This window comes from Anolis sagrei, chromosome 1 (assembly GCF_037176765.1).
Source record: "Anolis sagrei isolate rAnoSag1 chromosome 1, rAnoSag1.mat, whole genome shotgun sequence".
Classification (NCBI taxonomy): Eukaryota; Metazoa; Chordata; class Lepidosauria; order Squamata; family Dactyloidae; genus Anolis; species Anolis sagrei.
In genome coordinates, this window is record NC_090021.1 from 144856074 (window position 1) to 144873356 (window position 17283).

A 17283-nucleotide genomic window follows, 5' to 3' on the forward strand; every position below is an offset into this window, starting at 1 on the left:
AAGCATGTTTAATTTATGTCTTTTTAAAAGGAGAGGAAAATATGTGTTTGTTATATGCCCCTACATTTTTCGCTTGACTTTTTCATAGGTTGAAGCAAAGTCCCTAATTTTGGCCCCAAAACATGTCCTTGACTTGTACATGAGGTTGATTTATTCTCGAGTATATGCAATATGTGTATATTTTGTGTGTCTGGAAGTAATGCCTCCTACAGTGACGGCAAGTGACAAAAATGTGTATTCCCACAATTTTGGGTGAGGTAACAACAGATGGAAACTCCCCATCTGTTGTTCCTCGGATCCCATCCTGGGAGAAAAGAAGGATATAAATCCAATAAATAAATACATTTTGATTTGGAAATCATTTGCTAATTATGACTATTTTTGAAAGAAATATCAGGGGGGATAGATTTCCACTCCAACAGTTCAAAACTGGCTTGTGAACAAGGTTTCAACAACTCTAAAAAAAATTAAAACTACTCCAGGAGCACTTTTAGTTTCAATTGTATCTGAATGAGGCTTGTCAGCAGAATAAAGAGAGCCAAGGACAAGCTAAGTTAACATTTCCATTGCCCGATTGGTTAAATTTAGAACACTCAAGTGTAACACACAAATACATACAATTCTAACAAATTAAGAACACAAAAATGTTACACATGTTTAACAGAAAAATGAGATTTCCTTTGCCAATGCTTGATTATACTTCTTAAGAATCAAATAGTTAACTTCAAGATTAATTCTCCTGCCAGATTACAAATATTTCCTATAGTTGAACTATCCGAAGCAACAGCACTTAAAACTGGCTTCTATGATTTCAAATCAAAAATAGGGGTGCAAGTTTCTTTTATTCTAAAACCTTAAGAAATAGTTGGAAATTCACAAGTGGTCAATTTCTCTGAAACATTCTTCACCAAAAGCTCTACATGGGTGTGTAGCTTGTGAATTAGGGAACAGTTTTTGACTCCAAGTTTTCAACATCTTGGCCCAAGTATTTATGTAACATTTTCCACCCAGGAGCATGTGCCAAGAATCCATGAATGGCAAAGACCTATATAAAGCCACCCACGTTCCTAACCAGTACACATTGAAATGAGGTATTTGTTAATACTCTTTCATACATAATGGTGCCATACTTTCACTGACCCAAGGAAGTGGACTGGATTCGAGCCTTGTGACACAAATCACGAATCGGTCCGGAAATACACGCAACTCTGTAAAATAAGAATGTGCAAAGATATCATGTACATGCTCAGATATTTTCCCCCTTTGGCAGTGAAACTTTTTGGTCTCCAAAGTAACTGATCAGTTATGTTTTAACAAACATTACATTTTGTTTTTTTCATTCAAAGCCAGATTTCCTTCCCTATTTACTCCTATTTGGATCGACAAGAACACTCCAGCAGAATAACCCTAAGGAGGATTTTTAAACAATCTAGTAGATTAAGAAAATGTTTTATAAGTAGGACATTATTCTGATCACTGGTTGTTTTTTTAAGCTTAACTCTTAAATATTCTGAGTGGTTTGTTATGTCTGGCAATGTAACACTTGATGTCACATCCTTGCAGAACTCCTAGGCTTAGGAAAGCATGAAACACAATAAGGTCCAATGACATCAACATGAAAGCAGCTTTATAGAAGCAGCCTGAACAAAAGTACGTTCTTGCATCCACTTGTAGCACTTTTTAACAATAGGCCTGACTCACATGGCAACCTCTACTGAATCACTGGCCAAAGACTCGATAAAATGCTGAGTCTTCCCACTTTGCCAATGTGATGTGCATAATCCATTTCTCTGACTGCAGTTTGAAAAAAAAACTTTGGAAAATTCATGAGTTAGCATATATGGAGCACTATCATAGCACAACTATTTGTCCTGATCTGGTAAACATACGTGCAACCAAATACATTTCAGGGTGTGGGTTGCCCTTCAGGACCAGACTGTTGGCACATAATGAGATGCCCCACATATGGAACAAACTCTGCTTTTAGTGCCAAGAAACATTGTCTCTCTGATCTAGAGATACCTGCAGAAAAGACATCCCTGCACACTTGGTGCTGCTTATTGGCATATTCCCACCCCACTCCCTAATAAATAAATTCACTCATTTATTTAAAAGATTCATATCCTATCTTTTGAATGCGCCTCAAGGCAGTTTACAAGAGATTTAATCACATCCAAACCCACACAGCAGCTCTTCATCTTCCCTTCAGCAAATGCAGCCAAGTGTTTTCTGGCAGGGAGCAATAGGGAAGTGAGTTCCTTCAGCTGCTCCTATTCTGGCTGATGGGTGGGACTAGTCTCCTCTTACTGGGATATTTTTTGTGGAAGGTTGTAGGGAGCAGGGGATAGAAGGGTTCCCTTTACACTACATAGTTGTAGCACGATGATTGCTTTTCAACTATGGTGGGAGCTTGAAATTCTCAGGTTAATTTTCCATTTTATGAAGTAAAGCTGAAGCATTTTCTGCATTCCTCTGTAAACACTGCACTTTGTTCCTAACAGAACTGTGTAAATGAGTGGCATTCAGAAACCTTTTTGTTGTTGTTCATTTGTTCAGTCGTTTCCGACTCTTCGTGACTTCATGGACCAGTCCACGCCAGAGCTCCCTGTTGGTCGTCACCACTCCCAGCTCCTTCAAGGTCAATCCAGTCACTTCAAGGTCAATCCAGTCACTTCAAGGATACCATCCATCCATCTTGCCCTTGGTCGGCCCCTCTTCCTTTTTCTTTCCATTTTCCCCAGCATCATTGTCTTCTCTAAGCTTTCCTTTCTTTTCATGATGTGGCCAAAGTACTTCATCTAGGCCTCTACTATTCTTCCCTCCAATGAGCAGTCAGGCTTTATTTCTTGAAGTATGGACTGGTTGGATCTTCTCACTGTCCAAGGCACTCTCAGAACTTTTCCCCAGCACCACAGTTCAAAAGCATTTATCTTCCTTCGCTCAGCCTTCCCTATGGTCCATCTCTCACATCCGTAGGTTACTACGGGGAATTCCATTGGTCGGCCCCTCTTCCTTTTTCCTTCCATTTTCCCTAGCAACTTTTTACTGTTGCCAAATTTTTGTGACCCCAACATTGAGCTAAGAGAACCCCATTTGGGGCTACGTCCTACAGCTTAAGAAGCAGAGCCCCAAACAACAAAATGACAGCTTACCACTATTTTGTTGTCCCCAAATGCATCGTAGATTGACCCATCTTTTGACAAAGTAGGCTTCAATGTAAAAGTCATCAGCTACAACAGAAAAGGAAGACAGGTTTATTTGATCTTCTTGCTTTCACATGGATGTCACAGATTTATGAGGAAAGGTATCTGGACCAAAAAATCATACATACATACTAAAGGAAATTAAAATACACCAAGTACACAATACACGGGAGGAGGGAAAAGATTTGTATTGACCATTTTAAGATCAATCGCCCAAACAAACATAAATTAAAACAAAAATAAGTAACAGTTGAAAGAGAAGATGGTTAATTCACTATCATTTCCCAAGAAACTTAGGATGCAAAGGGATATTGTAGCACCTTAAGGAATAATTGAGGGAACAAACACAAGCTTGCATAGATCAAGTCTACCTCCTCAGATAATAATAAATAATAAGCTTTATTTATACCCCGCCACCATCTCCCCCAACGGGTGGCTTACATAAGGCCAAGCCCAAACAACAAATTACAATAAAATAAAATGCAAATCACAATAAAATAAACGACATATACAATAAACAACATATACAAAACATTAAAAAAAGCAGTAAACCAAACACAGTGACAGTGAGCGGGCCGCATGTACATAAAATGATTTAAAAACTCAGGGTGAGATAAAGAAGCAGAATTATTTGTAAGGGGGAAATTGTAGAGAGACAGGGTGATAGACAGACTTTTGTACAAGGGAGGGGGGGTGTACTCCTAGTACAAGAACATTGAGGGGAGCAATAGCTTAAGCTTATGTGACTACTCTCCAAAAGCGCAATGGCAGAGCCAGGTCTTGAGATTCTTTTTAAAGGTTTCTAAGGTAGGGGCTTTCCTAATCTCTCCGGGCAATGAGTTCCAGAGTCGGGGGAGGGGGGGGTGCAGAGGAGAAGGCTCTCTCTCTTGTACCCACAAGGCAAGTCTGAGAAACTGGCAAGGGTGAAAGGAGGGCCTCCCCCGAAGATCGGAGAGTTCGGGCTGGTTCATGGAGAGAAATAGGATAACGAAGGTCGGCGGGTCCCAAACAGTTTAGGGCTTTATAGGTAAGAACCTGTACCTTGAATTGAGACTGGAAAATGAACGGCAGCCATAGGAGCTCCTTAAACAGGGGGGTTGACCGCTCCCTGTAAGTTTCAGGTTTCCTAAATTGATTTAATGTATAAAAGCTTATGCTACTGACTTCATTATCTAACTTAGTCTCTATAGGGCTACAAAATCCCTTTGCATACTATATTCCAGACAAACATGGCTATGGATTTGAATGTTATATCTTAGTCAGGTAGTGAATGATCACTGTAACATAAGTCACAATATGAAAAGCAGATTAAAGAATTGTGAGGCCATTTCTAAAAACAAAAATAAAATTACAGGGAAATATAGTCAGCCATCTTCATCGCAGCACTTGCTGTTGGCACCTGATGAACTAGCTGTTTTGAGCATTTATTTCAGGCAAACAAAATTACTGCAAAATAGAAGGGTTTCCCATGGCCATTTCTTTATTTATAAAACATTCTGTTTTGTGAGCAACTCAATCAGTAAACAAATTGAATGGCACACAGTTCATGCTTCTTGAGTGGAATTTTGCACGAAACCACTCCTATATTTCATATGTATTTAAAGGAACTAATTTGCATGTCACTTACTTTACCCCACTATAACATCAAATTAAATATCATTAAGAAACTCCAAGCTTATCTCAGATAAGTACAGTGATAAATAACACCCACTGTGTTTACTGAAACACTTGTTTCAATCACAGAGATGACAGACTACATGATACTTCAACCTGCTCTATTTTAAAAGAACAGAAATTCAACTATCAAGTTTCCTTGATGTTTCAGTGATATCCATAGAGCCATCTTCATTCACACTTTGTCTCCCATTAGGGCCAAATTGTGATTAAAGGTATATAATGGATATCTAGCCTTTAATCTCATTGAAAAGGTTCTCAAATTACCTTTCACCAGAAAGCATTATCCTACCCCTCTTCGTCTACTTCGTGTGTTCCCTCACAAACACCTTGACACAGGAGGTAGTTTTAGTCTGGAAAGCTTACAACGAGCTTGGACAAATGGATTTAAACATTTCTCTCTGTAATGAAATGGATTAATCTGAAGATTTGCAAGGGCAGGTTGAGTATCACTTATTCAAAATGGCTGGGACCAGGATTTTGGAATACCTCTATTGGCATATACATACATAATGAGATATATTGGAGATTGCACCCAAATCTAAAAAATGACATTCAGTAGTTCCCAACTGTTGGTCCTCTAGGTCTTTTGGACTTCAGCTCCCACAATTCCTGACAGCTGGTAAGTTGGCTGGGATTTCTGAGAGTTTAAGTTCAAAACACTTGGAGGACCAAAGGTTGGGAACCACTAATATAAACCTTATACATATAGTATTTTAATAATATTGTGCACACAACAAAGTGTGTGTACATTAAATAATCTGAAAATAAAGGTGTCACTACCTTACCCACCCATGTGGACAATTTCCAATTTGGAATGCAGAATATTCTTCAGAAAAAGAGGTTTTTTCACAGAATAGTTCCTGTGCAACATTTTGGGACAGTCAAATACAGGAAGAATACTGCACGGGAATGCTCATTTTCTCCCACTGAACATGAAAAGCTAATTTATTTATTATCACATGCATGAATAAAATATTCAAGTTACATCACTAGACTGGAATCATCCTAAATCATTAACCATTGTAAATGATCACTTGCAAACCCTTCTTTCAGGGTCATTCTACTCTTTTTTATGTCCTTCTAATCAATGCCTACAAAGGCTTTGGAATGTCTACATTTAGTAAGTGTCCTTGAATCCTTCAGAGGTCTCTCTATAACCCTTCAACAATGTTGTTTACTGGTTTCACTAGCAAACGCTTTGCCTAATTTTTTGGAATTGCTTTCACACTCATCCCTAACTTCTCAAAAGTGTGGAGGAAAGGTTTTACTGTGGACAGCACCACCCAACACAGTTGGAAATCCATCTATCCGAATTCACATTCTCTTATCCCAGTGGTTCTCAACCTGGGGTCCCCAGATGTTTTTCGCCTACAACTCCCAGAAATCCCAGCCAGTTTACCAGCTGTTAGGATTTCTGGGAATTGTAGGCCAAAACACCTGGGGACCCACAGGTTGAGAACCACTGTCTTATCCCAACTGTGCTTTTGGATTTACCCAAATTTACACCAGAACAAAGAAAGTACCCACTTCCTATGTTCAGATAGAGAATTATGAAAAGCATAGCATTCCCCAATTCTTTTTCTCACCATCAATCTTCCTTTTCAGACCGTATACTCTCTGGTTGGGAGCCATTTTACTCCTTTTCTGTCTCTTCTAGAGACAGTACTCATAAAGTTAACACAGTTTACCATTACATTGCCGTTATATTTATTTTCTCCATAAAACACAGCTTCTCAAGAACTCTGATCCCATCTCCACTGCTCTCTTGTGTGCCTTACAAGTGAGCTCTGCTAATGAGACTATAAATAATCTGAGCTCTGGTTTTTTGTGGATAGTGCTAATTTTGGGGTCAGCTCTACTGACAAAGACTACATTTTGGAGGCATACAGCCAAGATCACATCTGATTTAAATTTCAACCTGTCGTTCTTGATTTGGAAGGACTTGCTCCCTGGACAAAGAAAAACAGTTTGCAGATGTGTACAGAGATGTGTGTCCTAAAGTAGTTGGCTTTCTCTTTTGTTCAAATCTACTTGTCCTGTAACAAACAACTCTTTCAGGATGTCGGTGTTGTAATGACAACTATACTTGGAAACTGTCTGCCTCCCTATGTGAATTCTTCAACTCCAGATTCCTCTTCTATGACTGCCTCCCCTAAGAAATTGGCACAAGTTGGCAGATCATAAAAATGCTGGCAGGCATTTTTATGGAAACCCATTTGAACAATCAAGCATTACTTTATTGTTCTAGGGTTAAAAATATCCACAAAAATAGTTATTAAAAGTTTCCATTAAGCTGGGTTTCTCATAGCTGCATAGAAGCTTGAGAGGAAAATATTGGGGGGGGGGGGGGGCATTTAAAAAGCTTTCCTCTGGGAGTTGGAGCTCATTCAAATGATATAAATTTCACTTGGAAAAGTGCCTCAGAAGTGACAACCATAGACAAAGACCTTCATCTCTCTGGTTTACACCCCTGTGCCTGGAGATTAGAAAATTAATACAGTGGTTAATCAACAGCCTCACTTTGTTGAGTTAGTGTGCTTAGCTGGAATGGCACTAAATGGCTCATATTCCAGCAGCAGACATTTTAGTTAAAGGAACACATTCTAGAAGAAACAGCCATTGTGATGTTTAGTAGTAAACATAACTAAGGGAGTTGGGCCACCATAAAGGCTAACAATAACCACTAATTTCAAAGTCCTAGATGGGCATTTCATTAGATCAGGGCTTTTTCCACTTGTGACCCCTTTTGGCTAGAGAAATGTTCACGTGACACTGAGTATATAGGTATATACAATAGATATAAAAATCAAATATTTATTGATAACAAATCTGCATTAGCAAGGCTTTCCAAACAGGCTGATTTTCCTTTTTATGAAGTACAGCTGAACCATCTTCTGCAGAGTCCACTATAAACATTGCACAACGGATTCGTGCAAATGTCTAGAACAGCCACTAGGTAATGTTCAGGAAACCTTTACTGTTGCCCAACTTTTGGGCCCCCAACATTGAGCTAAGACAACCCATCTGGGGTTGAGACCCACAGTGAATTAGATTGGGGCTGCTTACATTTTTTCCACTAACAATCTTTCCTCCCAATAAATTTCTACTCTATCCCCGGTATATATGTTCCTGCAGAGTCCACTGTAAACACTGGATGTTGTTGCTAACAGATTCCTGTAGAATCATAGAGTTAGAAGGGACCTCGTGAGCCATCAAGTCAAATCACCTGCCAAGAAGCAGGAAATCACATTCAAAGCACCCCCCGACAGATGGCCATTCAACCTCTGTTTAAAAGCCTCAAAGAAGGAGCCTTCACCACACTGTGGGGGAAAGAGTTCAACTGCTGAACATCTTTCACAGTTAGGAAGTTCTTGTAAATGTCTAGGTGTCATTCAGAAGCTGTTTCCACATTTTTCAGTATCCCCCAACATTGAGTTAAGGCAACTGCATTTGGGATCAGGACCCAGAGTTTAAAAAGCAGTGCATTCGATGAAATTAGTAATCACTTACCTAGGCTGCTCATTATATGTGTCTAAAAGGAAGGCCATGTGTGATATAAAATCTTGAACCACAATAAATTAGTTACTGTTGAAAGCATCACAAACATTTGTGCAATGCAAGGTTGTATTTCTATGCTTCCATGGGGGAAATTGCTAAGAGAGAGGCAATTTCACCCTTAAGGCAAAAATTCTATTTATCATTTCAAGCAATATTGTTTTGCCCACAATTTGCATGTTAAAATAGCTATCCAGCAGCACATGATTCAGCATACAACAGAACCAACACTATGATGGATGAAGCACAGCACTGCAAGTGGTGGAATTTCCCCATCAGAAAGGAATTTTAAAAGAAGCAGAAGAGTAATCTAACCTGCTTGGGATGCCTTCACAGTCCCCAGCCCCAGAGGAAGTATCATGATGTCAGGCTTCTCTGTTAAGCTACCTAGCAACACGTGTTTACTGAAGAACTCAACAATCCAGTTGACTTGAGCATCGAAGGCTGCCAGCAAGAGTCTGTGGTATGGCGAAGAACGGGGGAAAGCTGTCTCCCACGGCTATTAAAGACCATTCACCTGGGAGCCTGGGAAAATGCCTCTGAGCTGCGGAGTTATCTGGAGTAGCCTGGCAGGTGCTCCCTTCCCAGCAAAACCTGGCACCTGAAATAGCTCTGTGACTGAATCCAGCAAAGTTTTCTCAAAAACCACAAAACAGGACTGAAGAGGCCTGCCGTATTCTCAAAATGTTGTTTTGTACCTGACACTCCTGTGCTTCAGATCGTGAGGCTTTTGTTTTTCTTCCCCCCCACAAAGCATCTATTCCCCTTCCCTTTGCAACCTAGCAATTTTAGATTTCAAATAAGCCGTTACTCCATTTTTTATTTCAAAATATTCCGCTCTTATTGGAGGGGCTAAAATACTTGAATATCTAGATCAATGGGTAAAAGAGAAAGCACGTATTTTTTGAAGGCAAACTTGGTGGAAAAGCAAAAATAAATACTTGTCGGGAGCATACTCCGACTATTTCTTTATACAGAGAATGTATTTGCACGCATGAACATACTGATATTGAGCATGACTTGAAGATAATAGGTGCTTCCAATTATATCTAATCCCTTAATTATCCTTTTTCACTCAACATTTCAACAGTGAGTTTGGAGCTACAGAGAAGAGCTTTCATTTGAATTCTATACAAAAGTCAGCTTGAAAAGCTCAAGATGCCCAAAAACAGAGAGGAGAGTATACAGTGTGAGCAGTTTAGGAACATTAAGAAAAGCTTTATATGTTTCACATTAAAATTGATTAAAATAATTACTATGGATGCCTCCATGCCAGGCATGAGCACACTTCAGCCCTCCAGGTGTTTTGGACTTCAATTTCCAGAAATCCTAGTCAGGAATGATGGGAGCTGAAGTCCAAAACATTTGGAGGGCCAAAGTTTTCCCATGCCTGCTCTACACCATAGAATAAATTCAGATCGACATCACTTTAACTGCAGTGGCTCAGTGGTATGGAGTCTTTGAAGCTGTAGTAGAACAAGTTCTTTAGCCTTCTCTGCCTCATCAAACTACAACCCCATGATTCCACAGCATTGAGCTATAGCAGTTCAAGTGGTATAGAACTCCATTAATTCTACAGTGTAGATGCACCCTATTATCGAGTATTATAGTGGTTTTCAACATGTGGGTCCCCAGATGTTTTGACATCCAACTCCCAGAAACTCTAGTAGCTGGGAAACCGACTGGGATTTCTGGGAGTTGTAGGTCAAAACACTTGGGGATCCACAGGTTAAGAACCACTCTACTATTATATTATCTTCATGGGATTATATTTATTCCAATCCCCCTGTCTCCCCAATCACATCTCAGTACTTTTCACACAGCAGGATGAGAAACCTGGAAGTTAGAACCACATAAGTTTGAAAAAGTTCATGGGATTCATAAGTAACATGCAAATTTATTTATTTATTTATTTATTTTCGACATTTATATGCCACTCTTCTCACCCCGAAGGGGACTCAGAGTGGCTTACAAGATAGATAGATAGATAGATAGATAGATAGATAGATAGACACACACACACAATATTATTAACATAGCACCATATCAATATTATATATTACTATATTGCACCATACCATTATACTATATTAGTAATATTACATGTAACATAAAATATATAATTATAATATCATATGATTAGTAGTAGTATTATATTGTATTACATTATAATATTATACATATTATATGTATATACAATATATTATATTATATCATATTATTAGCATAGGACAGGAGACAAGGTGGAACTGTCTTCCTGGCCCCATCTCTCTGGTCCCAGAGCAGCAGTTATCTTGGACAATAACGTAGACAATAAATATCTTGGACAAGCCACTGTCTTAAACAGACTGCCCCCAATAACATAAAATCTTAGAAAATATTATTTAAAAATCTGTGTGCCCTGAGGGAATGCAAAAGAAAAGAAATTCAGGCGAGGCAGCTCCTTCAGGGATCACTAGAGGCCTGTTGGAAGCATTGGGTTAATCTTTCATTCTCCTCCATTACAGGAGAAAAGGCAGATGAAAAGAGGTGTACTGTGAATAAAAGCAGGAAAACAGGAAAATCCATGCCAAGGAATGAATGCCATATGCTTCTGAAGAATTCACCAACAGCCTAAGAAAATTTCACGGTTGGTTTTGCATTTTCTGTTTTCTGATTATGCTGTTTCCCTATATAATAGCATTGGCCAGAGTTGTTCATCAATGGAATATTAATGCCTTGGAGCATGGTAGAGTCTCCTTCCTTGGAGGTTTTTAAGCAGAGGCTGGATGACCATCTGACAGCAGTGCTTTAGATTGTGTTTCTCCATGGTAACAAGTTGGACTGGTGGGACTTTGTGACCTCTTCCAGTTCTATGATTCTATGACATGCTACCTTCAAACTCTTGATGAAAAACCTATATTAAAACACATTTTGAGATTAGTAAGTCAAATTCTCACAAAACAGTAGGTGGTAAATTTCTGTCCAGACTGGACCTCTCCAAACTGAAAGTGGGACTTTACATGATTAAGACAGAATATCCTTTTCACACATACTGTCACCACTAACAGCCATTTCAGCAGGCCATACCAGGGAATTTTTCAGCTATCTTTGTAACTTGGCTTCATGTATGCAATCTTCTCACTGACTTCATATTGCTGGAGGTAAGAGGTGTTGAACACCCACAGTTTGGTTGATTTAGTTCAGCATGTTGGTCAAAGCTGGTAAACGTTTACCCAACCAGCAGTCTTACAGCTAGTGAGAAAAAACTGAATGTGGGAGAAGAGCTTCTCGGAGTCTTTGGCATCTTCTCTCACCACCTAAGGCTGTCTAGCTGTGTTGAGAAGAAGCTATAAGGTGGTTCTTGTTTCTGCCTCTAAGGTGAATAGGCAGTTAAAAGCAGTTTCTGTTATTGCAGAAGTTAATTAAGATAGTTGTTGAGAGGAAGTAGATATATTTGATAATAATGATAATCATCACTTGAGAAGTTGGAAGTCAGTAGTGTTATGGGTTATAAAAATTATTATTATCTTATTATTTTTGTAGTTTAATTATTTTTTTTCCTAAGCATTGTTCACATATAAAACATTTTTTATGTTAATAAAGACATTTTAAAAAAACGGTTGTTGTAGGTTTTTTCGGGCTATATGGCCATGTTCTAGAGGCATTTCTCCTGACGTTTCGCCTGCATCTATGGCAAGCATCCTCAGAGGTAGTGAGGTCTGTTGGAACTAGGAAAAAGGGTTTAAAAAATACATTTAATACAGTTAAAAGCAGCATGATCTCACTCATATTCACAATTTTAAAAAATCCCAATTTTGGGGTATTATGATCAGAATCTCACAGCCTTGAGGATTCTGAGAATTAGAGCGCAAAAGAAGACTTATTTGAAATTTTTAATTTTAATTTTTTTAAAAGTGTTTTGCAAACTCTGTTCTTAAAATGTAAGGAAGTGGGAAAGTGGCCTCAGCATTCAAGAATCAGACATCATTGAGTTTTAGAGTTCAAGAAGTTTGAAAAAAATCACTTTAGGTCTCTTACATAAACAGCAGGCATGGGCAAACTTCAGCCCTCCTGGTATTTTGGATTTCAATTCCCACAATTCCTAACAGCTGGTAAACTGGCTAGGATTTCTGGGAGTTGGCGTTCAAAACAGCTGGAGAGCCAAAGTTTTCCCGTGCCTGATATGTGGTATTCAATCCAGCATGGCAGGGAACAGTGTACCGTAACTTACATTTTCCTAGCTCTGAGCAAAATTTGCATCTTGCATACAGCTTTATAGTGGAACTATGCTTGATAAGAATTAAAGGTCCTATACACTCAAACCACTAAAAAACAAAACAGTTCTTTCAGTGATCAGACTGTTAATGAATATGCTGCCATCTGAAGTTATTCTAAAGGCCAGATTCTACAAGATATGATTTGACAATACATTTCTTTGTGTAGACACAAGGACCGAGTTTCAACCCCCACCCCCAGCTGTCTGGCAGAGCTGGGCCATGCAATGAGTCTCAGAGGAGACAGAGAGGCAAGCCGCCTGTTGTACTCCTGATATCGGGAGGGCCAGGACTCTGTGTGGACATCTTCTCCAACAGGATTTTTAACCAAAGATCCACATGGGTACTTTGGCTGTGCTAGTCAGAAGATCTTCTGATGTATTATAATTACTATGAAAATAAGAGTAACTAGGGTGGGGGGCGGATCAGGTTTCAATTAAATTAAATCGCTAAATCAGAAAATGAAGGATGTTTCAAAATGATGGACCCAATTTCAAAGCAGTATATTTCACAGTGGCAACATGTTACAGTTACACAAAAGTGACAAATGGCTTAATGAGGGATTAAGTTATCATGTTTTATTAACCATTTTATAAATGCTCTTTGTGTCCTCCACCTGTTGTAAAACCTCAAATTCAAATAGGGTCCATTATTTTGAAACACCTTGGAATTTCCAGTATTGTCACTTTTAGCTTTCTACTCAGGCAACAGACCCCCAAATGTGAAGTCTTTTCTATATAACATACTAGTAAAATATGGGCTAAAAATACTACTGTTAAGTGGATTTGTAATTGGTTAAGTGACCAAACCTAAAGAGTGCTCACCAATGGTTCCTCTTTGTCCTGAAAAGAAGTGACTAGTGGAGTGCTGCAGGATTCGGTCCTGGGCCCAGTGCTATTAAACATCTTTATTAATGACTTGGATAAAAGTTTAGAGCAGCGGTTCTCAACCTGGGGGTTGCAACCCCCAAGGAGGTTGCAGGGACATTTACCGGGGGTCACGAAGCTGCTTCTGTTGGCCCCATCCCCTCTGCTACTCCAAAATGGCTGCCGGCTCCTGTGCGAGCCAAACAGCCAGGCACTCCTGGTTGGCTCCTCCTCCTCCTCCTACAGGGCTGCAGGGAGTCAGAAGGAGCTTGGAGGCAAAGGCCCACACGGGAGAAAGCACACCGCTCGGCCCTCACCCCCTGCCAAGCTCAGAAGGGGTGAGGGTAGAGCAGAAGGCTCCTCACTGCTCACCTCTCACCCTTGCCAAGCTCAGAAGGGACAACGGGTGAGCACAAGGCACCCCGCATGTACAAGGCCTTCCGGGCAGCCTTCGTCATTCGCCTCTCACCCACACCGGGCTCGGAAGGGATGAGGGGTGAGCAAAAGGCCCCCCACATGTACAAGGCCATCCGGGCAGCCTTCGCCACTCGCCTCTCGCCCCCGCCAGGTTCGGAAGGGACGAGGGGCAAGCGCAAGGTCCCCCACATGGCCAAGGCCATCCGGGTGCCCTTTTCCGCTCACTTCAATTCTATCATTGGTGGAGATCAGAATGCTCTTTGATGCCTGGTGAACTATAAATCCACACAACTGCAATTCTCAAAGGTCAGGGTCTATTTTCCCCAAACACCTCCAGCATTTTCTGTTGGTCATGGAAGTTCTGTATGCCAAGTTTGGTTCAATTCTATTATTGGTGGAGGTCAGAATGCTCTTTGATGCCTGGTGAACTATAAATCCACACAATTGCAATTCCCAAATGTCAGGGTCTATTTTCCCCAAACTCCACCAGTGTTCAAATTTGGGCATATTGAGTATTTGTGCCAAGTTTGGTCCAGATCCATAGTCGTTTCGGTTCACAGTGCTCTCCGGATGTGGGTGAATTACATCTCCCCCTAAATTAGTGTCAATTCCTCCCAACCCCTTCCAGTATTTTCCCTTCGTCATGGGGGTTCTGTGTGCAAAGTTTGGTGAAGGTCTGTAATTTGTGGGGATCTCATTGGGCTGTGGAAGTCAGAGCTGAATCGGTTGAAGGTTTCAAATCCCTTCATCCATTTGTCCATACTCCCCCAAACGTATTGTTTTTATCATTAATCACTAAGCTTTAATTATGTTCAGTTTGTAACAATGAAAATACATCTTGAATATCAGATATTTACATTACAATTCATAACAGTAGCAGTTATGGCGCAGCAACAAAAATATGGTTGGGGGTCACCACAACACGAGGAACTGTATTTAGGGGTCACTACATGACTGCCATATATAAATATGTAAAATGATGTCATAAATGAGGAGGGAGCAGGCTTGTTTTCTGCTACCCTGGAAACCAGTACTCAGAGCAATGGGTTCAAATTACAAGAAAGGAGATTCCACCTGAACATTAGGAAGAACTTTTTGACTGTGAGAGCCATTCAGCAGTAGAACCTCGGAGTGTGGTGGAAGGTCCTTCCTTGGAGGTTTTTAAACAGAGGCTGAATGGCCATTTCTCAGGGGTACTTTGATTGCGCTTTTCCTGTATGATAGGGGGTTGGACTAGATAGTGGTTGTGGTTTCTTCCAACTCTATGATTCCATATCTTTTTTGTATTATACATACAACAGGTGACAAAAAACAAAAACAAATTAAAGATCATCAACAACAAAGAAAACCATTTTCACCACCACCCACATACACACACCAAGTTGAAAAACTGACTTCCCAGTTTCCTAACAAAAGACAAAGAAATTCAGAAGTGTTTATTTCACAGATTTTATCTAACCACAGTATGTGAGAAAATGTGAAGCACCAGACACATATCTAAAATTTAACTGCAGTAAACAGTCCCGAAGACATGTTCTCAGCTAGGTTGAATGATGTAATATGGAAGGCAAGCAACTGTAAGGAAGCATGTTTGAGATTCATTCAATGAGATTTAGGATCTGATCCAGACTGAACACACCTAAAAGTAAACACCACTGAATGCATGGGGTTACTTCTGAATGGACCTGCATAAGATGCTACTATTGGCATAATAGCCTTCAAGCGCTTCCTATTCCACATTTTCCTTGAGATACAAGGTCTATCGCTTTTTGCATTTTTGTTGGCCAGTGGAGATAGCACTCTGTTGTGGACTGTTGTATCTTGCTACATGGCCAACAAAGCTACCCCAAGTATGTTATACAGATCCTCCCATGGCTGTTTACTTTCCACCCAGGAGCGTAAGCAATACACTACTTCCCCTGAGTGCTAGAAAGACATTCATACCACTTTCTTTCATGCATGAGAGGTGGTACAAAGTAACCGAAGGCAGCAAGAATTCTGCCAGCTTGAGTACATTTTCCATGTCTATCCACACTAAAGACATTCCATGGAGGTTTTCTGTTCTACCTACCTTAGAGTTTTTCTCCACATGATGCCAAAACATTCTGTAGTCTCATTTTATCATTTGGCGTATACATTTGCAAACCCACAACACACTTGATTTATTTACTTATGGAATGTATGCAATTTAAAAGAGAATATTCTTTCAAGGCAGCATAAAATAACATAAATTTAAAATGCCGTCCATATTTAAAAAAACAATAGGAAGGGGAAAACCAATGAAACAATGTCATTTAATTAAACCACACTATTCCATTCCAACTCAGCCAGTTATTCAGTTATGAGATGGCAGACCAAGGAGGAAGAACAGCAATCTGGTTCTCAGTTAAAAACAATCTGGAATTTAAAAAATAAAAACAAATAAAGAAATCAAATAAAGTTAAGAGCAATGGTTCTCAACCTGTGGGTCCCCAGATGTTTTGGCCTTCAACTCCCAGAAATCCTAACAGCTGGTGAACTGGCTGGGATTTCTGAGAGTTGTACGCCAAAACACCTAGGGACCCACAGGTTGAGAACCACTGTGTTAAGAGCTTGCTAAAAGGCAACAGGGAGAGACCTAGCCATATTTCGCAGGCCAGTAAGGTCCACTAAAAAGGTCCTCTTAGTGTTTGCTGCCTAACTTCCCTTCTCCTCCTGGCAGGAAAACACATAGGGTTTGTGGAACCAATCTTAATGGTTGGAGAGGTCCACATAGAAGACCCAGCTCCTCCACAAAATGCAGCTAGCCTTCTATGAGAACACAGCCTTTAAGCGTAGCAAAGGGGATAATCGTGCTGCTTCTAAAAAGTAAGGTTGGCTGGACAATATGAAACCCAAAATAGGAGAAGAGAGCAGTGCAAATACAGACGGGTGCAACTTCTCGTTTTTGTTCACAGGAATAACTGATAGCCCTCAGAAGAACAAGAAGAAAGCAACCAATTATTTCAGAAACACCCAATTTATCACAGCTGTCTTCATGTTTCCTGGAGGGATTCTTATCCTGTGGAAGTTATGTGGCTAGCGGAAAACAATACAGAGGCATACAAGGAGGAAAGAACAGCTTTGATCTATCTCTTTTTCAAATCAGCTCTACATATGCCTATTAGCTAATTTACTGCTAGAAATAGATCATAATATTGCCCCACTGATTGCATTTTTTAGGAAGGTAGTAGTAGCGGTAGTAGTTTTCTTATGGGAGGAATACCCCATAGTGATACCCAAGTTAACAGGAAGTTTGATGTTGGCCTAATTCATCTCCACTAACATAAC

The 17283-nt window shown here is 40.0% G+C and overlaps 1 protein-coding gene across 5 annotated transcripts in view; it reads right to left on the minus strand.

Annotated features, from left to right (window-relative positions):
* Positions 1–17283, minus strand: part of SLX4IP (SLX4 interacting protein) — a 128763-nt gene that overhangs the window by 40613 nt on the left and 70867 nt on the right. For 4 of the 5 annotated variants that reach the window (XM_067469094.1, XM_060785880.2, XM_060785872.2 and 1 more), the window contains 2 exons: positions 3153–3230; positions 1141–1208 (listed from right to left, as the gene is read on the minus strand). In XM_067469094.1, coding sequence (XP_067325195.1) covers positions 1141–1208; positions 3153–3230 — 146 coding nt within the window. Of the gene's footprint in view, positions 1–1130; positions 1209–3152; positions 3231–17283 lie in introns of all 5 variants that reach the window. The other variant, XM_060785888.2, reaches the window with a different exon arrangement.